General features: G+C 36.0%; 1 protein-coding gene across 1 annotated transcript; it reads left to right on the top strand.

Annotated features, from left to right (window-relative positions):
- Positions 1-2,957: 2,957 nt before the first annotated feature.
- LOC142636562 (pectinesterase-like) lies at positions 2,958-6,648 on the top strand. The gene is made up of 3 exons (XM_075810819.1): positions 2,958-3,969; positions 5,113-5,478; positions 6,180-6,648. The coding sequence occupies exons 1-3, from the start codon at positions 3,027-3,029 to the stop codon at positions 6,503-6,505; spliced, it is 1,635 nt and encodes a 544-aa protein (XP_075666934.1). The 5' UTR covers positions 2,958-3,026; the 3' UTR covers positions 6,506-6,648.
- The last annotated feature ends 16,054 nt before the right edge of the window (positions 6,649-22,702 follow it).

Below are 22,702 nucleotides of genomic sequence, written 5' to 3'. Positions count from 1 at the left end.
TGACCAACAAACCTAGAGTGTGCGGTGGTCTAAATATGTAATATTATTCTTCATGAAACAGTACTGCAAACTATTAATCCCACCGGCTTAAAGTCAATCCTAGATATGGTTATCATATATAAGACAAGAATTCAAGACTTTGCTCATTAATTGATGTGAAACCAATATAATTATGAGCTATTGTTTCAATTTCTTAATATACTATCCTTAAGGCCAAGGCTTTTGCTTTTACCGACTTTTGAATAATTTTGTACAATATCTCGATAATGCCGTAATTTTTTACCATTACTCCTCGTAAAGATGATATTTAAGTGTGCTTTTGCCTTTTGAGAATGGTTGAGAAAAGTTTTACTTTTTTTTTGTTTTAATTTTTTAATAAATAATATAACTTTAAATTTTTTATAAAATAAACTAGTTTTAATTTTTTTTACCAAAGAAGCAATTCCTAAACTGACATAATCTTCATTGATAAGCAAATTTTACTTTTATAATTATATGAAAGGTCTTTCTAGTAAGATGGTATTATATGTAACCACTCTCTCACATAAGGGTGAGTCCATCTGCATGTAAAAGAGTAAACACATATATTCGATATATGATAAATAATCTCCTTTGAAGTATCATGTTAAGTAAAAAGTAATGAGACCATTATGTTAATTGCATCATCAAAGATTTCATTCTAGAATTTATGAGTTGTTAATTAAAACTAAAGGAGTTGGGGTGTGAAGTGGTGAAAACGCTCTCTGAAGCTATATTTACAATGGTGCATTTAATTGGTATTTGTTGCAAGGTAGTTGATACTATACCGGTATCGGCCGTACCGGTCAGTATATATCGTACTGGTAAGTATATCGGTATCGAAACACCAACGTTTCGTACCAATTTAAATACCTGTCATACTGGCTAATTTCGGATAATACCGGTCAGTACCAAAAAAATAAAAAATAAAAAAATAAAACTTTTATTTTTTTTAGTTTTGTAATTTTTGTAAGGGCAAAATGGTAATTTAATTGCATTATGGTAATTTAATTGTATTAACTTATTAGTATTATTTGTTTTCTCAGTATGCAATGAATAATTAAACTTTCTATTTCTTATATTGTGTTTTTTTCTTTTAATTGATGCTAAAGTTTAAAACCATGAATAATTTGTTCTGAATTGAGGTAATGTTCTATGGTAAACGTTTATATTTATTATTATAATATATATATATATACACACACACACATACATACATACATACATACATATATATATATATATATATATATATATATATATAAATTTAAAAAATAACGGTAAACCCGAAATGGTACACCGACATTGACCGGTACTGAAATATATCATTCCACTGGTCAAACTAGTATAGTCTCCGGTACGAGATTGACTCCTTTGATTTGTTGCCTTAGTGCTGTTCTTTTAAATAAAAAAGAAATGCAACATTTTTTTTTATTGATTCTTTTTTAAAAAAGCCCTGATGATGCATTTATTTTCTTTAAAAAAAAAAAAAAAAAAAAAAAAACCAGCACTAAAGCATCAAACACAGGCCTTTATGTAAATCAACCTAATAAAGAAATGTCAAAAACAGCACTATAATTATATATCTCTCTCTCTCTCTCTGCGCTGGTGCATTTGGTTGAGCTTTATAAAATTGTGTCAACAACTTTTTATCATTACTACTCAGTTGGTCTGATGCCACATAAAAATCATATTATTGGACCCAGAAACACACAATTTGTAAATTAAGACATTATAAAAATCACGTTTTGAAATTGCAATCGTAATTTTGTTGCTCAAATCGTCGTATCCAAACGAGCACAACATAGACCCTTAATATTAATCTAAACACTTTAAATTAAATTAGGTTAGAGCATTCACAGTAATAATGTTAAAAAATTTAGTTTTTAAATTGTGTGTGTGTGCAAAAGCGTGCAGTATGTACCTAATAAGTAATCAATTGTACATATTAATAGTATTGTAAAGAAGGATAATAAATTAGAATTAAGTCTTTTTTATATTTTCTAAGTTTAGATACATGAATTTGCATGTAAACATAATCGACACACAATTAAAGCATAATAAGAATAAAACTTTGCGCAAATTATAGTGTATTTGAAATATAAAGACATTTGGCATCAAATAATAGGGTAATTAGACTGACATTTAGCACAAAATTAGTATGCAATTAGAATTTAACTAGCTTGTAACCCCATGCATATGTTTGGATATATACAATAAGATGCATAATATAATATATATATATATATATATATAATTTAAATACTATTAATAGTCATTTTTATATTTTGTTAACTCTATAAAAAATTTTGTAAAGATATTATTAAGTATAAAATTTAAATTATTCATTTTTTAAAAAAAAAATTATTGTTAAGCACTTTTTTTTATTAGAATTCATTTATTTTAAACTCTTTGATTTTTGTAATTAATAACTCACTTGGATGAATATTTATAATGTGGTCTCATATTTGATTATAAAATTAAAAAATAAAACTCTTTAAGAATAAATAATTTATGACACATGGTGCAAACTTGAACTCTAATTTAGATTTCTAATTTGAATTTCTCTCAGTTTCACCTATTATTCTATATATAGATTTGGATTTTTAATTAAACTTTCTCTCAGCTTACACACTAATTAATATATATGATTTTAATCACTCATTTGTTTTTTGTTTAAAAGTTATTAGAATAATTTCCAAGGTCTATATAGTTATATCTCTAATATCACTTTTCATGAAACAGTGATTTGGAAACCTCAAGACTAATAATCCCACTAGCTTAAAGTCAATCATTGATTAGCAAATTGACAATATAAAATGCAAAAGTTTGAAAATAATGCTAATCCTATCAGGAATTCAACACTCGATGCGAAGCCAATAATTATGACCTATAGAACAACAATTAAAGTAAACTTTTGCTTCATCTCCTATACTCTACTTAAGGGCCATAAGACAAGATAAGGGATAAGCTTACTGGACAAAACAACTATAGCATAAAGTCCAAACATGGCAACCCATCAACCTCTGTTAGAGAACCCCAAAACTTCTCACTGCAAGAATACTCTTTACCTAATTCTCTCCTTTGCTGCTATCATACTCTCAACAGCACTTGTTGCTACCCATCTTATCAAACCTAGCTCCTCTAATCCCCTCCTACACAGCCACATCTGTGATCAAGAATATAACCACGCAGGATGCATATCCATGTTCTCAGAAGTTGTCAATGACTCTAAGACAATCATGTTGCAAATGTTTTTAGAAGAGTCCACATCAGCTATACAAAAAGCAATTGATACAGCCAAAAATGTCAACCAAAGGATCAACAATAATCCTAGGGAACAAGTGGCTTTGCTTGATTGTGTGGAGCTAATGGACTTGTCCAAGGACAGGGTTTTTAACTCGAAAGTGGCTCTTCAAAATATGACTACAAGTTCCATTGAAGATGCCCATGCATGGCTAAGCAGTGTACTCACTAACCATGTCACATGCTTGGATGGACTAGAGGGCTCAGCTCGGACCACAATGGAGCCAGGGCTCAAGGACTTAATATCAAGAGCCAGAACTTCATTAGCCATGCTTCTTGCAGTTTCACCCTTGAAAACCAAAGTAATGATTGATGAGCCATTAAATGGAGAATTCCCTACATGGGTCACGAGTAGGGACAGGACACTTTTACAAGCTTTGCCTAAGGAAATCAAGGCCAACGTTGTGGTGGCTACGGATGGGAGTGGGAAGTACAAGACTGTGAAAGAAGCTGTGGCCTCAGCACCAAATAATGGAAAAACTAGGTACATTATTTATGTGAAAAAAGGGAAGTATAAAGAGAATGTTGAGGTTGGGAAGAGTAAAAAGAACTTGATGATAGTTGGTGATGGCATGAATTCAACCATTATCACTGGTAGCCTGAATTTTGTTGACGGAACCACAACTTTCAATTCTGCAACTGTAGGTAATGATCCTTATTCCTTCTTAAGTCAAGATTTGAAATTTATTACTAGTTAGTCTTCTTCAACTGTTTATAATTTATTAGCCGTACACCTTTCATGCGATGGTCATTCTACAAGAATAAGTGCTTGTGGGGTATGAGGGGCAAAGGCCGGCATTCAAGTCTCTAGGAGTGCGTTTCACACACATATACATAAATTAAACTAGAGTAGAATTTATATCTTATATAAAAAAATAATAATAATAATAATAAAATAAAAATAAAATTACTAGTTAGTCTTCTTCATGATAAGCTTTTTTTTTTAATCCCCTGCCGTATTTATTGTGAGAAAAAAAATGTTTAACAATTTTTTTATAGTCTTCCAAACTTAACATTAGAATTATAATTAAATAATTAAATTTACTATTTCTTAATTATTAAAGTGGAATACTTAAGAAATGGTATCTAGTTTGCTACCTTCCTGAAATTATGCTCTTATTTGATTTAGCCATTAAAGTGGAATACTTAAGAAATGTTTTTTTTTTTTTTTTTTTTGGAGACTAGGATATTGTGTGCTGAATATATGGAGCACGCCTCTCACAAGCATCTGAGTCCCACACTCATAGTTGTAAGGCTCACATGCTTGTAAGAGTCACACTCCATTTTTTTAGGACATAAGATAATTTTTCCTTTTTGTAAGCTTTTTATACACTAAATTTACACGATTCCCTTTTTGTAAGCTTTTTATATACTAAATTTACACCAAAATAAGTCTAAAAAACTTATACGATGACCTTAGTTTGGATGGGTATAGAATGGACCTGTTGGAACTTGCCGAAAAGAAGAAACGGGCATGTTGGACCTAGAAAAATAATAAATGGGCCTGCGGGACCTTAACAAAAAAGATATGGGCTTGTTTTGCGTAGCAAAAAAAATAGGCCTGTTCGGCCTTGCAAAAAAATTGGCTTGTTGTAGCAAAAAAACAATCGGCTTGTTGGATAAGGTAAAAATAAGTGCATGGAAAAGGTCATGTACTTGTTTGCTTGGGCCTAATTTAATGATACACTAGCACCTCAGAATTGACCACTGGTATCTGGGCTGGGTGCATATCATATCCAGGAAAGTTGCTTTCTAAAACAATAACCAATTTATGATATACCAATACAGCTGCAGTTGGTGATGGATTCATAGCCCAAGATATTTGGTTCCAAAACACAGCTGGGCCAGAGAAGCACCAAGCAGTGGCACTCCGCGTCGGGGCTGACCAATCCGTCATAAATCGTTGCCGCATTGATGCTTACCAAGACACTCTCTACACCCACTCAAACCGGCAATTTTTCCGGGATTCCTACATAACTGGTACAGTCGATTTTATATTCGGAAATGCAGCTGTTGTGTTCCAAAATTGCAAGCTAGTAGCCCGAAAGCCCATGAGTGGACAGACCAACATGGTAACGGCCCAAGGTCGAACCGATCCAAACCAAGCCACTGGGACTTCTATTCAAAATTGTGACATTATAGCAAGCCCATTTCCTCTTTTGTTGTCTTTTTGAATTCACCGCCTGTTGGCTTTTGACAAAACTTCTTTATGTTGTAATAAATTTGTTAATTCCTAGTTTTATGCATCCATAATGGTTAACTAAAAAAAAAAAAAACCACAACAACAATTCACAACAGGCAAAGTGCCATATATAAATTACGTACGTACGCTACTATGCAAGTAATGTTCAATTGGATAATAAACCTTAATTGGTTAATAATATCCTCGTAAATTTGGGACTTTTTCTTAAAAAAAGAAAGATAATAAACAATGTGATTCGGGGCTTCTCTTTTTTTCTTTTTTCTATGAGCACCAGTCTAATCCCTTGTTTGTGTAAAGGATAAGGATCACAGGTCTTATCTTATGTAAGGAATGTTTTTACATAGGACAATAATATATTCTCCTCGCTATCATATAAGGAGTACTTTTTATTTATCATTTCAAGGCAAGTCATGAGGGTAACATGACCACAACATTGTATATAGTCATCGGTCTTTATGTAAGGAAACATTTATATAGAAAATTGACAATTAATAACTCTCTATATTATATACTACATTTTTTTTAGTTATAAAAAACTTTTTTTTGACCATTTCATTGCAAAGTCATAACTCACAAAGGTAATAGGTCACAGCATTTTATGTAGTCAATGGTCTTATGTAATGAACGTTTACATGGACCATTTTTCTATTTATTTTGCCCTTAAAGGGCTCGACCCGATCATATTTGGGCCGGCCTTGGAAAGAGTATTCAAGAACTGTTGTCATGCAGTCCTACATTGGTGATCATATTGATCCAACTGGGTGGTCTATGTGGGATAAGGATTTTGCATTAAAAACATTGTATTATGGGGAATATAATAATAAGGGACCAGGTGCTGGTACTAGTAAGCGAGTGACATGGTCTGGTTATCATGTCATTACTAGTGCAGAGGAAGCCAAAAAGCTCACAGTAGCTGAGCTGATACAAGGAGGAACATGGTTGAAGTCCACTGGGGTGGCTTATACAGAAGGTTTGTGAATATGGCTTCCTCTTGTGTTTCAGTAGGTGAAGCTGGTTGGCCTTTGCCTAGACTAATTTTCCTCTCTATTTATGTTGTGTTCGTATGTGAAATGTTGTTTCTTTGTACAACAATTTACTAGTGAGTTTATGGTTTACATAAAGGAGTTTTTTTTTGTTTTTTTTATTTTTTATTTTACCCTTTCTTAATCTCATAATTTTTATAAAATTAAAGAAATTTTTTTAAAAATAATTATTTTTCTCCTAGCTCATTGAGAACACACATGCAAAAGTATCTCTGAGACGATACATCAAGGATTTTGAAATATCCAAGTTACTTAACTGGAAAAAAAACTACTCACTCAAAGACTGTCAAATAAACTGGTTATACAGCAAATTCCAGCACATAATAGGCTACATTTTTCCAAATTGAGAAGACCATATTTTCTTGTAGCGTCATGAGTTGTCTTGAAAATGAATGTCCATTCCATTTTCCAATACTTTTAATTTCCAATTTGAGTCAATCATATTGACTTCCATTTGAGTTTGATTAGATTTGTTCAACCATATAAACTTTTTACTGCAAAGAAAAACAAAATCCAGCCTCAGATAGAAAAAGTACATGTCAGAAAACTAGGGACTTTCTGTTCAAGAGCCTAAACATCAAGAAGAGAAATAGACATGTATCATATATGGCTAATTTGTGGACGGCAACATTGCCGGCAAGAAAGGCCTTAATAATTTTAACAATAACATGCCATCCTACGTAGAAGTACTACTACAATCATACAATAGGGATGGACTTTTTATTCCATTGGACCAATAACTTTGTTTCATATAAAAAAAAAATAAAATAATAATAATAATAATAATAATAATAATAATAATAAAATAAAAAGAATAGGATTTACAGCAAGTTCCAGCTTATAATTATTCAGCCATAAAAAAAAAAAGGTTCCAGCTTATAATTGAAAAAGACCCAAATGAAAAGCAGATAATCTGAAAAGGACATATCTTCTTGTTGACAAATAAATTTTAAATTATTTGACAATTGAACTTTCATTTTCCACTATATTAATCCTAATTCAAACCAATCAGCATTGACCTAAATAGTTCCTCAAAAAAAAAAAAAGCATTGACCTAAATTTAATCTAATTTCTCTTCCAACATCTAATTCTTTTTTTCCTTTTCAATTATGCTTGCGGCCTCATTATTTTAATAAACTTGCAATACATAATATAAGTGCCATCAAATTATTCCAAAATTGTACCATGGATTCCAGGTTCTATATTTGGAGCATTTTGGAGACATGTCAAGATCCTCATTACGATGAGAACCCCAACATTATCTTAAGGTGCAGGACACATTTCCATCTTAGATAACCAAGAAATTTCGATGCTGTTTCTCTGAAAGAAACAGCTGAACCAAAGGTGCCTCCTGATGATGCCAAAATCGCCAGTTGCGTCACTCGTCGAATCTGGAGTATTAAACGATCTTATAGGACCTGCAAAATAAAGGAGGGACTGATCGAAGAGACCACTGGGTTGTGCCCGGTGAGGGAGCCTCCGATGTTTAAGTTAGTACCAACCCGTATATTGTGTATATGGACAGTGTTTTGTAATAGTTTTTTTGACATACCTTAGCAAATGGACAGATCGTCCCTTTTATAGGTGACTTAGATAGCTGTTGGACATAAATGAGGGTGATTATTACCCTAATTGTAACGTTCTTTGTCTTGATGAGAAAGTTTAAGGCTTTTGATGGTCGTTATTGAATGTGTTGGGCAGCGGTTGCTCATCTATCTTTGATAGCCTACTAATGATGCAATGACCGTTCATTAAGATGGACGACCTTAACGGTTTTTATGGACTCATCAATTGCCCCCCATTCCCAAGTCTGATTTTGCTTTATGCTAGTCAGGCTTTGGGAATATTCTTGACTTGTTTAGATTCAGACTTCTTTATCTTCAATAACTTTCTTCTTCAAGAATGGTAGTATTTTTGTGACGGCTTCTTAGTATCTGCCTTTTGAAGGTCTTTTTGAACGTTCGAGAGATCATAGCTTGATCTTGAAAGTGAGCTAATTTCCTTGGACAATAATTTTTTATCACTACTGAAGAGCATGCTAATTTCTTTGAACGACCATTTTTTATTACTGCTAAAGAGCAAGCTAATTTCTTTGAACGACCATTTTTTATCACTGCTAAAGAGCAAGCTAATTTCTTTGGACGGCTATTTTTGATCACTTCGATACTTCTTCTTTCATTCATTTTCTGGTCGTCACATTTGATATTCTTGATTTACGTGTGACTTGCGTTTGTGTGAGAATCCTTGTCTACTTACACTCGTCTAAGGGCATTTAGTCACTTAGCCACTTTTAGGCAGCTTACATCCAGTTACGGAGCTTCATCATTTAGACTTTGTCAGCGATTTACATCGATCTAGCGAAATCTTGTCTTTTTTTTTTGTCTCTTTTTTTTTGGTGACTTACATCCATTTTTAAGAAGTCTTATCACTTAGACTTCGTCAATGATTTACATCCGTCTTGGCAGAATCTTATCACTTAACTATTTTTTGGTGACTTACATCTATTTAAGGAATCTTGTCACTTAGGCTTCATCAGTGATTTACATTCGTCTTGGAGGAATCTTATCACTTAGTCATTTTTCTGGTAACTTACATCCATTTAAGGAATCTTGTTACTTAGGCTTCGTCAGTGATTTACATCCGTCTTGGTGGAATCTTATCACTTAGCCATTTTTTGGTGACTTACATCCATTTAAGGAATCTTATCACTTAGGTTTCGTCAGTGATTTACATCCGTCTTGGCGGAATCTTATCACTTAGCCATTTTTTGGTGACTTACATCCATTTAACGAATCTTGTCACTTGTTGCTGGAAAGATTCCTTGACGCTATGTTGTTTTGGACATTTTTGAGGCCATGTTGATATCTGCATTAAGTTGCACATGCACTTGCCAAGACTTTGTTAAACAAGAATTTTAGAATAATTTATATATAAATAAAAAGTTACCAATAGCCTAGTTGGACCTTTTTCTTACTTTCTTGTAATTCTAGAAATTACCTCTTTTGTAATTCATCTTAGATGACGGCTTTATTTTGCCACACTCGTCAATTTTTCATTGCTAGGATCTTCTTAACAAGCTTTTCTCTATTAAGATTTTTAAGCTTAACATGATACTTCATGTCTAAGGCCTAGATCTCTTTTGCTTTAATTTTTTGAAGGTTAAAAACTAGGCCACTTTGTTGCCCCCATGTAAACATGAACAGTGCAATTCCTATTTGTTAATGTCTAGAGGAATGGTTTATCAGGGTTGGAACTTTTTGGGGGGGGGGGGGGGGGGATCGACCATGGTCATTGCTGTTCAAAGTAGAAATTTCCTCTTCTCTATTCTTTAATTGTACACTTAAGTCACTTCAATAGTGTTAGCTGCATTTTGTTAGGAATAACAATATACAAATATGCAATTACATGCTATACAATTATGGATGTCATTTGACGAAGTGCATTCTAAAAGTATAATATGATTTGTGAAGACTGAAGCTGTTGGCTACATGCTTCTTTAAAGTGTCGAAGTTAAAGCTGATATGTCCATTAATTTGGATACTCAAGTGTCCAACATATATCAAAAATGAAAGAAGTGTTTGATGTTGTGATAGCATGTGCAATAAGTTGGTAAGATATGAACTAGAGAAACGGTCATGAATTTAAAAAAAAAATGGTGTAGTGAATCTTTTATTCTAGACCTCAAGTTTCTCTATTTTGACCTTACTAAATCATCTAAGTAATTAACTTTCAAAATAACAAACTGCTGTAGATATTTAAAGGATAAAAAGGATTGAATCGTTAAGTAATTCAATTCATCACGTCCTACAATACTATTATGGTAAAACCATAATGATTTTTTATTCCACTTTTTAGTGCCTTGACATGGCATATTTTGAAAAGAATTTGACTTCACCTTTCTTACAATCTCAGTAATTATAGAGCTAGACTAAAGGAAAGTATAGGATTTCCTTGGAATTTTTTTTTTTTTTTGACTGTCTGTCTTAAATTCATTTCGCATTTAGTTGGTAACTTATGCAATTCCTTAAATGTAAGATACATACGTTACACACATCAAAATCAAGTTTTGGAGATTACGTTAACAAGAGAGAGAGTGAGTAAGGTTTAATTACTTGTTTGCCTTGGGACTTTTTCTAGAAATTGAATATCCAAGCCCACCTTTGCAAGGATCTTAGAACAGGCATACTTGGCTTGGAACCACTTTTTTCACATGGCAAGTGATTTAGATGTGTGTGTGCGGTACTTTGGGTACCCTTCTAAGTTGATTTCTTTTCAACGAGCTCTTTTTTGGTGGGTTGATATTGGCTTCAAAGCTATTGGGGCTTGACTCCCCATTTGTGATGTCAAAGGAATTTTCATAATCTTTGGTTGTATTACCCTTTTCCACTTAAGGGTTTTTGATATTTTTCTTGGCAGGTTCTTCTTGACAATTTCTTAAGAATATAGGTACAATCAAGTTAGTCTAGTTACACTAGTGAATAGTTTAGTACTTATACTATGCAAAGTGTTAGACTTGGAGCAACCTTGTCAAGTAAGAAATTCACAAATAATATTAACCACAAATGAATAAAATTTGTTGGGGGCTTAATATTGATTTTTATATAAATGAGGTGTAATATAGTTTATATTAAGCTCTGAAGTGTAGTGGCTCAGTGAAAGCATGATGCTTTAACATATAAAGACCACTAAAGATTTCATGAAACCTTTTGGTGGGATTTATGTATGGAACAATTTAAATTCTCCATTCTCAAAGTGTAATTATACATGGAAAAGTTTAAATGGTAAACTTTGTTCATTCTATGGTGGAACATATGAAGATATAAAATTTTATAACTTAGCAACGATGATGGAATTTATTTTAGAAGAAACGTGCTGAAACTAAATATCTTTTATACAAATTGGCGTAAATTCTAACGATTTTTAATTATGAAATTTTGCAAACTTGCATTCCTTAAATAACTGGATCCTTTGACTCAAAAATAATGCTATTAGCATATTTTTTTAAACCATCTTATGTCTTTTTTTTAGAGAAAAAACATCTTATATCTAATGATATTGACAACTCTAAAAGTAAAAACATATAATGTTTTATACATTTAATTGATTGCTCTAAGGAGCATTTACAAAATTAATTTCTATTAGGAAACTAACTGTAGAAAGTAAAAACATATAGGAGTATTCACTAACTTTCTTCATCCAGAATTTCTTCACCTTCAAAAATCAAAACTGAATAACTTTGGGTTTAATGCCTAAAGCAGATTTTTCTCTTTTTAATAAATAACTTAGACAGGCAATAAGATTCAAATCCACCTTTTTAGTGGTCAAAATCATGACATACTACAATTCTATTAAGATAATAAATTTCGGTCTCACTTTTCTCAAATGGTAAAATATGAGATTTCTTACCTTTGACAAGGGCCATGCAATAAAATTTGACTTCAATTTTTCTATCTTAGCAAGATGCATTAGGAAAGAAAAGTAGTGATATAAAAAACCATAATGTGTGAACATCAATTAGGATATTATAAACATTTATTTATACAGTAAAGGGACTCAAACGGTTTGTTCTGATTATATTAGGAAATGTAGTAGAACTCTTTTTGATGGTCATAATTAGAATATCAAGGCTATAATGCTTGACTTATATTTAGCTTTAATGGAGGGGATTTCAAAGAGTAAATGGTGATATTCCTTGACCGATCTCTTTACATACTCTTTTTCCTAACTACCAAATATAATATATTCCTTGTATGTGTGTTGGCTGTAACTATAAAGCCTCACTGTTGTACAACTATTCAAACACAAAATTGGAATCTTAAATTTGGGCTTGACAGCAATCAAGGCTATTCCAAAGCTGGTATAAAATTTTGATGTCCTTTTTATCCCCTGTTTTCGATTTGTTGAAATAGGGTATATATTCCCTTGTACTTACGGTTTTACTAAATTAAATATTCTACCTGTTTTACCTCAAAAAGCTGGTATAAAATTGGATAATATCTCTAGACCATACATATTTATTACCATGAATTCACGGTCTTCTAACTATATTATGACATTTTCCATCAATGCTTAGCGTAGAACCTGGGAATTATAATAATGTCTAACGTTTTGCATTCTAGGATGGAAAAGTATTATAGTTATTAATTCCTTCACCCTCATGTGTCTTTTGAGAATAGTGTAGTGTGAACTGTGAAAGAAGATTAAATATTATTTGCAAATACTTGGTGAGTATAAAAGGGGAAAATGCGTAAATTTGACCTTTAGATTTTAGACCATAGTGTGTTCTGTGAACTGGGCCATATCCTTAAGGTCTGTCGAGGTCGCTTGAATTTTGTGGTCATCCAGCGTTCAGTCCATGCCTTATAAGGATCAAACCATCCATTTGATCTCCTCTACACCATAAGACCCGAATGTGTGCTTTGTTTCTCTACTTCAGGGGTGTGGACCCTCAAGGAGTCAAGGTAGAGGCCGTAGGGTTTAAGACCTTGGATTTGGGTTCTCACATCATCATCTACTTAATTGGACGACAAAGTTATGCTTTGACGAAGATGGTGTGTCAGTGACACCTCTTTGTCTCCTCCATCTCAACCCAATCTTATATTGCAAAAGTGGTCGAAGAAATGAGAATGTGCAAATTGAAGAGATGATCAAAGGGTATCATCCTATGAGATAATCTTGGTCCGATATCTACTTCTTCATAACCCTTTATTGAGTTAAGTAACCCTTTGTTGTAGGAAGATGTTAGTGGCTAATCTCATTCTCATAAACGGTGCCAAACTGATGATGCCAAAATCGTCTGTTGGGTCACTCGTTGAATCTGGAGCATTAAACGATTTTATAGAACCTGCAAAATAAAGGAGGGACTGATCGAAGAGACCACCAGGTTCTATCTGGTAGGGGAGCCTCCAAAGCTTAAGTTAGTACCAACCCGTATATTGTGTATATGGACAGTGTTTTGTAATAGTTTTTTTTGACATACCTTAGCAAATGGACAGATTGTCCCTTTTATAAGTGACTTAGGTAGCTGTTGGACATAAATGAAGGTGATTATTATCCTAACTATAACGTTCTTTGTCTTGATGAGAGAGGTTAAGGCCTTTGATGGTCGTTATTGAATGTGTTGGGCGGCGGTTACTCATCTATTTTTGATGGCCTACTAATGATGTAATGACCATTCATTAAGATGGACGACCTTAACGGTTTTTATGGACTCATCACCTCCAACCATGAAAGAAAAACCTCTGCAGAATCATCAGACACCACCTACTCTTTTTTGTGTGATTTTGCTTAGAAAACATATATTGGCTTTTAATATTAATAGATTATAGGACAATATGCACGCAAGCTTTTTCATATTATAATAGTACAAAGGCAAAAATTCCTTGAGCAAAGTAAGGGTAACACATTGATACAAATTAGACTTAAACAAAGTAAAATACCATTTGTGTATAAAAATTTAAACAAAGCAAAGAAAGTTTTTGCTTATCCATTCAAATGGCATGGAAGAATTTAGAAAAAGAAATGTTTGACAGTTATGAAGGTACAGTTTCTCTCACTAAATCTAATTAACCGAATGATTTTGTTTATGGGGTTTGATAAATATTATAAACTAGTACTCCACTGTATTATGTTGATCAAAGAGAAATAATTTTACCAATATAAAAAAAAAAGCTTTCATGAATTCTAGTAGAGAATATTGAAAATCACAATCAAATTATAAGTGTTTGGCCCAGCTGTAATAGAAATCACCAAAAGATGGCAAACAAGTTATTAAATAATGGTTGTAGGGATAAAGGACCCAAAAGTATATATGGGGTCGTGGGCCTTGTCCGAGAACGCTTAGTGGTCCGAGGACAAATAGACAATAGGGAAGACGTAAGAGTTAGAACGCCACGAACAAACTATGACTACGAAGGTTTGAGAAGGTAGTCCGAGGAGAAATGCCTTATTGACCAAGCAAAGCAGAGGTCAGAAGGATTAGTCTGCCCTCGAGGGCAACACTTCGAAAAGTTCTACTGATAAGGATAAACATCAGGGAAACATAGAACAAAGGGAAGCTAAGAAATATCTAAGGAAAAACTGCTACCACCGCATTGAATGCTCTGTAGTTGACCCTCTGGCCGCATTAATGTGGAGGTAATACCTGAACAGTGGCCAACAACCTTACAGCTACTCCCAAAGATTTCAGGAAGGTAGGGACAAAGATCAAAGCTAACAACTTGATCTACATGTGGACGATAGAGATGAAGAAAAGAGGGGTATATAATAGAGAAAGAAGCCCCTTAAAGGAGGGGATCAGAGATTTGAGGGAAAAAACACTATAGTAGTAAGAACTAGACTTGTAACCAAATTCAAAAGAAATATACATAAGAACTAGTCTCCTCAGACTGTGCCGATGATGATTTTCTTTGGGCAAAACCAGTTTATTATTGTTTTATTGCCATTTGGGCTCGTTATAATTACTATCTAACTCATAAAAACCTAGTTTTTTAGCTCACTCTCTACAAATTTATTGTATTGGGCTCTTTGGGCCAAAAACCTTTTAAGTTTAGGAATCAAATTGTGTCCTTACAATTGGCGCCATCTATGGGGAAGCTTAATCTTTGGTGAGATTAGCGTTCAGTTATGGTAGGCTCAGGGCCAAATCAGGAGGAGTCCGTTAGGTCTCAACGTTAGGATTATTTTGTCAATCTTGAGCGGAGAAAGGACCGAGAGGTTAGTGTGCACACCACACACACTAGTAGGAGCCAATCTCGTAGTGGGAGTCACATCTCCCATGAAGAAAATGCTAGGAGCATGCAGTTGGAGATTAACCGGTTACGTAGGAGGTTATGCCACGAGCGACGTAGGGGGACTCCCTCTAGTTCTGATCATTCTTTTGGCGGTGATAGTGACAACAGCTATAGGCCTAGGTCAAGGACTCCCCCCAGTGAGTCTTTTTTGTGTATTGGGGAAGTCCATCTCATAGGGGCCTAGGCAACGATGCTATAAGCAGGGCCCTGAATCAGATTTCTAAGTCAACTTTACTTGAAGGATTGAGAGGGGGAAGCTTCCTCGGCGGTTTACTTAGCCAACGTTCACTATCTACAATAGCTGGACAAACCGTGTGAAGCATGTGAGCCACTTCAACCAGAGGATGGATGTTCACTCCAAGAATGAAACTTCGATGTGCAAAGTGTTCCCATCCAGTTTGAGGCCCGTGGCGATGAGATGGTTCAATGGTATGGAGGAATTCTCTATTGCCTCCTTTAAAGAGCTTACGAGAGCCTTTGGTTCTCGTTTTGTCACTTGTAGTAGAGTTCCTCGACCTCTGGACTCCCTACTGTCTATGACTATGCGAGAGGGGGAAACCCTGAAGACATATTTTGACCGATACTTGGAAATGTTCAATGAAATAGATGGGAATGTTGACGACATGGCTATAAGGGCATTCAACGTCGGCCTACCTGCCGAGCATGGTTTGAGGAAGTCTTTGATTGGAAAATCTGTCAAAAATGTGCATCAACTAATGGACCGCATTGACAAGTATAAGAGAGTCAAGGAGGACCAACAACTGGGTAAAGGCAAGGCTAAGGTGGTCCCTCGAAATAGAAGGGACTTCAGGTTAGACAAGTACAATAATAATCATCCTCAGTGGGATTTTACTAGGCAGTCTAGAATTGCAACTACTCAAGTGGTTACCACTGTATTCTAAAAGCCAGTGCATTAAATCCTAGAAAAAATTAGGAATGAACCATATTTTCATTGGCCAAATAAGATGGGAGGGGATCCCACAAGGCGCAATCAAAGCCTTTATTGCTAATACCACCAGGAGCAAGGGCATACTACAGAGAACTGCAAAACCTTATTGAATCACCTGGAGCAGCTAATCTGAGGTGGTAGGTTAAAGCAATTTTTATATCACCCCAATGGGCAAGTAGGCTAGGCTAGGCAAGTTCGGGATCTCAGAGAGATGCTTCTTCAAAGCCACCTCTGGGCACAATTAGCGTTATTCTTGCTACTCTCAGAAGAACTGGTTCCCACCTTTCTAGGGTACCGTCCATAGCTCAGCCACTCGCAAAGGACTCGTCCCTGAGCCAAAGTAGAGTAAGATGGAGGTCCGACCAGCATTGAGTTTTTCTGATGAAGCTAAGGTTGGAATTGTGCAGCCGCACGACAATGCCCTGGTGGTCACTCTTAGAATAGGAGATTATGATGTGAAAAGAGTGTTAGTGGATCAGGGCAGCGATGTGGAAATCATGTATCCTGATTTGTACAAGGGGCTAAAGTTGAAACTTGAGGATTTGGCATGTTATGATTCATCTTTGTTAGGTTTTGATGGGAAAGTTGTTGTCTTGATGGGTCAAATTAGACTACCGGTCCACACGAGTTCAGAGGTGGTCGAGGTGGACTTCATTGTTGTGGATGCTTACTCCCCCTATACTGTCATTATGGCGAGACCCTAGCTTCATGCCATGGGGGCTGTTTCTTCCACTTTGCATCTCAAGGTGAAGTATCCATTAGGAGACCGGGTAGAGGAAGTGATTGGAAGCCAATTTATGGTTAGATGGTGCTTAGTGGTTGCAATTAGGCATCACACTAGGATGAAGTCTTCGGCCTTTGTCGGAGAGGGCTTATAGCAATAAAAATTGTCAGTGTTATCTGTGGATGTGGCAATTGAAGGGGCAAGGTGTGAGAAGTTAGAAAAAATTGTTATAGATGATGATACAGAAAGGTTTTTCCAGGTCGGAGTTCAGCTGCCTCCTTAAGAGAAGGAGAAGCTGATAGTGTTTCTTAGGAAGAATATTGATGTGTTTGCATGGAGTGCTTACGAAGTTCCTGGGGTGGATCCAAATTTCATTTTCCATCATTTAAATGTCAAACCAGCCATCATCCCCAAAAAGCAACCACCTCGGCATTCATCTAAAGAGCATTCTGAGGCTGTCAAGAAGGAGGTGATCAAGCTCAAACAGGCTAGGGCTATTAAGGAGGTGTTCTACCCTGAGTGGTTGGCCAACACGGTGGTGGTGAAAAAGAAAAATGAGAAATGACGAGTGTGTGTAGATTTCACAAATTTGAACAAAGCTTGCCTCAATGACCCCTTTCCCATGCCTCGGATAGATCAATTGGTGGATGCCACTGTAGGCCATCCTCGGATGAGTTTTTTAGATGCCTTCCAAGGGCACCATCAGATACCCTTAGCTTTAAATGATCAAGAGAAAACAGCTTTTGTTACTCATACTGGAAATTACCACTACAAGGTAATGCCCTTTGGTTTGAAGAACGCACGATCCACCTATTAGAGAATGATGATTAGGATGTTTGAGCCACAATTAAGAAAAAATATTGAGATTTATATAGATGATATGGTGGTGAAGAGAAAGTTAGAATCCGAGCATGTTAGTGACCTTAGAAATATCTTTGAAACATTGAGGAAACACAAGCTCCGCCTTAACGCTTCTAAGTGCTCTTTTGGGGTTGGTTCAAGAAAGTTTTTGGGATACATGGTCACTCATCGCAGAATTGAAGTCAATCTTGACCAGATTAAACCGATTAACAGTCTGCAGCTTCCTCGGAACCCTAAAGAAGTCCAGAGACTAACAAAAATGACTGATGCCTTGAACCAATTTATCTCTTGGTCAGCAGATAGGTATAGACCTTTCTTCCAATTGTTGAATAAGTGAAAAGGGTTTGAATGGACCGAGAAGTGTGTCCTGGCCTTTCAACAGTTGAAGGAATACCATTCTTGGCCACCCATCATGTCCAAGCCTGAAAAGGATGAGGTTCTGTTTGCTTACATTGCTGTGGCTCCGCATGCAGTTAGCTTGGTACTGATATAGGTTGATGGTGGGGTGCAGAGGTTAGTCTATTATGTGAGCAAGTCCTTACATGAAGTAGAGATTTGGTACCTACCATTGGGAAATGCCATATTGGCAATGGTGCATGCTACGCATAAACTCCCTCATTACTTCCAAGCCCACACGGTGATGGTGTTGACTCAACATCCTCTTAAATATCTACTTCAGATAGCTGATTACACGGGAATGATTACCAAATTAGGTACAATTCTGAGAGATTTGGATATCAAGTATATGCCTTGCACCTCTATTAATGGCCAAGTCCTTGCGGATCTTGTGGCCAAGTTTGCTAAACCTCCTTGGAAAGAAGAAGGAGAAAAGCAGAACATGGATGAAAAATCAGTTGGAATGGTCTCCTTAGAAGAACTTTTGTCCTGGAGGGTATAAGTTGATGGTGCTACTAATCAAAGAGGATCCGGGGTGGGGCTAGTCATGGTATCTCCTGAAGGGATTGTTATTAAAAAATCCTTGAGGTTGGGCTTCTCGGCCACAAACAATGAGGCAGAATATGAAGTTTTGTTGGTAGGCATGACTATGGTTTAGAAAATTGGACGAAGGGTGGTAGAAGTATTTTCAAATTCCAGGCTGGTTGTTGGACAAGTAGGGGGAGAATTAGAAGTTAGGGATCTAAGAATGCAAGAGTATTTGAGTCAGGTTAAACATTTACAATCATGGTTTAAGTCTTTTGCCTTACAGCAAATCCCTAGAAGTAGATATACTCATGCTGACTCTCTAGCCACGCTCGCAACCTCCTCAACCCAAAGTTTGCCTTGGGTCATCCTAGTTGAAGATTTGTGTAAACCTGCTGAGGTAAAAAAAGAGGAGGCACAAATTCATCAAATTAGAGTGGGACCTAGTTGGATGGATCCCATTGTTATGTTCCTTAAGGATGACATCTTGCCTAAGGAGAAAAGAGAGGCTAATAAAGTGTGAAGAAAAGCTCCTCTTTTTTGTTGTCCGAGCACCAAAAATTGTACAAGCACTCCTTTTCTAGGCCATTGTGTCTATCCTGAAGTAATAGAACCCCTCCTAGAAGAATTACATGAAGGGATTTGTGGAAGTTATATAAGGAGAAGATCATTGTCTCACAGGGCTCTCACTCAAGGATATTGGTGGCCAGGTATGCAAAAGAGAACGCAAGAATATGTGAGAAAATGTGACCAATGCCAAAGGTTTGCCCCTAACATTCTTCAGCCTGGGAGCGTTCTTAACTCTAGTCCCTGGCCTTTTTTCTCAATGAGGTTTGGATATTGTGGGAGATTTCCCTAAAGCAGCAGGAAACAAGAAATGGTTTTTGGTTGGCACTGATTACTTCACCAAATGGACTGAGACTGAGCCCCTGGCAAACATCAGAGATATGGATGCTAAGAGATTTGTTTGGAAAAATATTGTCACTCGGTTTGGGATTCTTCACATCCTCATCTCGGACAATGGGCTTCAGTTTGATAGCAAGGCTTTCAAGAGGTATTGTTGTGAAATGGGTAGTAAGAACAGATATACAACTCCAGCTTATCCCCAAGGAAATGGACAAGCCGAGGCAGTGAACAAAGTCATAGTTAATGGGCTTAAAAAGAGGTTGGATGATGCCAAGGGTAAATGGATGGAAAAGCTGCCACATGTTCTTTGGACATATTGCACTACCCCTCGTAGGTCCACGACGGAGACTCCCTTTTCTTTGACTTATGGGGCCGAGTTTGTAATTCCTCTGGAAACTGGATTCTCAACGCTGAGGACAAGCTTGTTTACTCCGGACAGCAATGACGGGTTATTAGAGAAGAGCTTGAATTTAATTGAAGAGCGAAAAGGAAATGTCATGGTTCACTTGGAGTATTATTAGCAAAAGCTTAAGTAGGGGTACGACTCAAATATAAAGTTAAGACCATTAGCTCTTGGAGACTTGGTATTGCTAAAGGTTTTGGGTACTGCAAAAACCTAGCATGAGGGAAGTTAAGGCCCAATTGGGAAGAGTCATACCGTATTACCTCGATAGTTGGTATAAAAGCATATTTCTTGGAAGATCAAGATGAAAAAGTTATACCACGCCCCTGAAATGTAAATAACCTACGAATGTATTACTATTAATGAAATGCATTTCTGCCATATTTTACTTATGATATTATTTGTTGCATTGATTACTTGTCTAAGTATTAAACAAAATCTTGGTCATGCCTAGCTCATCAGACCACATACTTTGGGTAAATTAATACTTCTTATTATTTGGTTAAGTATTAAACAGAATCTTGGTCATGCTTGGCTCCTTGAACCACATACCTTGGGTAAATTAATACTTCTTATTATTTGGTTAAGTATTAAACAGAATCTCGGTCATACCTAGCTCCTCGAACCACATACGTTAGGTAAATTAATACTTCTTATTATTTGTTTAAGTATTAAACAGAACCTTGGTCATGTCTGGATCCTCAAACCACATACCTTGGGTAAATTAATTATTATTGTTATTTGTTTAAGTGTTAAATAGAAAATTGGTCATGCTTGGTTCCTCGGACCACCTACCTTGGATAAATTAGCACTATCAGACATTTAACTAAATGCTAAACAGAATCTTGACCATGTTAGGTTCCCTGAATCACATGCCCTAGAAAAATTATTAACCAGTCTAGCTACGATGTATAATCAAGATCCTCATTGTGGTAATTTAAGAGAAGGGAAACACTTATGCATCACTTAAAGCATTTGCATGTATGTCCATAGTCAGTTCATAAGCTAATTGTCGTCTACAATTCCTTAAATCTACTGCTAAGGGGAAGATTATGTGTAACCATGGATGGATGAGTACTCCACCATTCTCTGTGATTATTAAAAGATCCAGCGATATGCAAGGTCCTTTAAGTTAGTTATGCTTAAGGTATGATTTCTCAGCTAAAGTCACTTTTAATTGAGAAATGTAAACTTGGAAAGTTTCACTTATTTTGTGATTAATTATACGAAGTAGGGCAATGATGTTGTCACTTGCGCACATGATCATTAAAGCTAAATATATAGGCATGTTTTAATTCAAATATTGCTATCCCTCATTCTTATACTAGTTAAGTGTAAAGCAAAACACAGGATATGTCAGAACTTGCGCAAAACATGTATAATAAAAACTTTATTACTGTCATTAAACCAAGCCTTGAAAAAAGGCAGCTTGATTAGAAATTTGGGAGACAAAAACAACAATTTTAAAAAAAAATAAAATAATAAAATAAACCTATTCTAAGAACTACTTAATTTTAAGTACAAGTTTGTCCTTTGCTAGGGCCTTGACGATTTGGGCAAGGGCTGTTGTTGAGGATACTGGTCCTTTACCTTTGAGATCCTCCTTAGTAGGCATAGGAAGAGTTGCCAGTACAAGCTCCATATTGTAGGAGGCCTCTTTCTCCTTGGAAGGGTCTTTAAGGGCAATTGGACGCTGGGTGGAATCATGGACCACTTCCTTAGTTGTATTCGCTTCTTTTTCAGCAACCTCAGGCTGCTCTGCCTCCTTGGAAAGGCTGTCAGAAGAAGGAAGGACCTTGGTTGGGTTGTCCTTGCCAGTATTTGCCTCCTTAGAGGCAGTGTCAGCCTTAGAGCCCGAGGAGCTAAAAGCTCAGACGGCAGAAGGATAATATACACTCTTTACTCTCCTAAGGGTAGAGGAGGCCTTAACCCCAACTTGGTTGAAGGCCTCGTTCCACACTTGGAGGCAGTAATACCTACACACCTTCGAGAACTCAGCCATGAGGACCTCTTTGGTCTCTGCCACTCCCGCTTCATATCCATCCTGTTGAGCTTGGTCCTTAGCCTTCTCGGCCTCTTCCAGTTACTTCGTCAGGACTTTTATTTGGTTTTTGGCTGTGGCGAGCTCATCCTCAGCCTGACAGAGCTGCTTGCGCTGAGCCTTCGCCTACTTCTCCGCCCCGATTAAAGCAGCCTCAGTGCTTTTCTTTTCTCGATCAGATTCAGTTAGGTTAGTATTAAGCTCTTGGATCTTTCTCTTTGCTAACTTGAAAGCTTCCGCGTAAGCTATATGCCTAGACTCTTCCTCCTTCATCAATTTATGGGAGCTAGTGACTATTTCCTCAGCTCTGTGCATAACTTAAACAGCCTTTCAATAATAAAAAAAATAGAAACTAATAAAAATACGAAGGTTAGAGAAAGCAAGTAAAGGTATGAGAATAATATATATAGTAATATACGATAAGATAGAAGGGGCAGTTGGTGGACTTACTAGAGAGAGGTCCCTCTTCAGGCTAAGGAACACCTCATGCTTTCTCATCGACCTTAGGTCAGCCATGTCCCCAGGAAGCAATAAG

This window comes from Castanea sativa, chromosome 5, assembly GCF_040712315.1.
Source record: "Castanea sativa cultivar Marrone di Chiusa Pesio chromosome 5, ASM4071231v1".
In the NCBI taxonomy this organism is placed as follows: Eukaryota; Viridiplantae; Streptophyta; class Magnoliopsida; order Fagales; family Fagaceae; genus Castanea; species Castanea sativa.
Note: the sequence above shows the minus strand (reverse complement) of the source record. Positions and strands in the feature narration are given on the sequence as shown.

Bases quoted from the DNA above. Each gene is read 5' to 3' on its own strand.
- LOC142636562 (XM_075810819.1), top strand. From the start codon at position 3,027: ATGGCAACCCATCAACCTCTGTTAGAGAACCCCAAAACTTCTCACTGC. The intron at 3,970-5,112 runs GTAATGATCCTT...ATACCAATACAG, and splicing joins TTTCAATTCTGCAACTGTAG to CTGCAGTTGGTGATGGATTC. The intron at 5,479-6,179 runs CTCTTTTGTTGT...TTTTTCTATTTA, and splicing joins CATTATAGCAAGCCCATTTC to TTTTGCCCTTAAAGGGCTCG.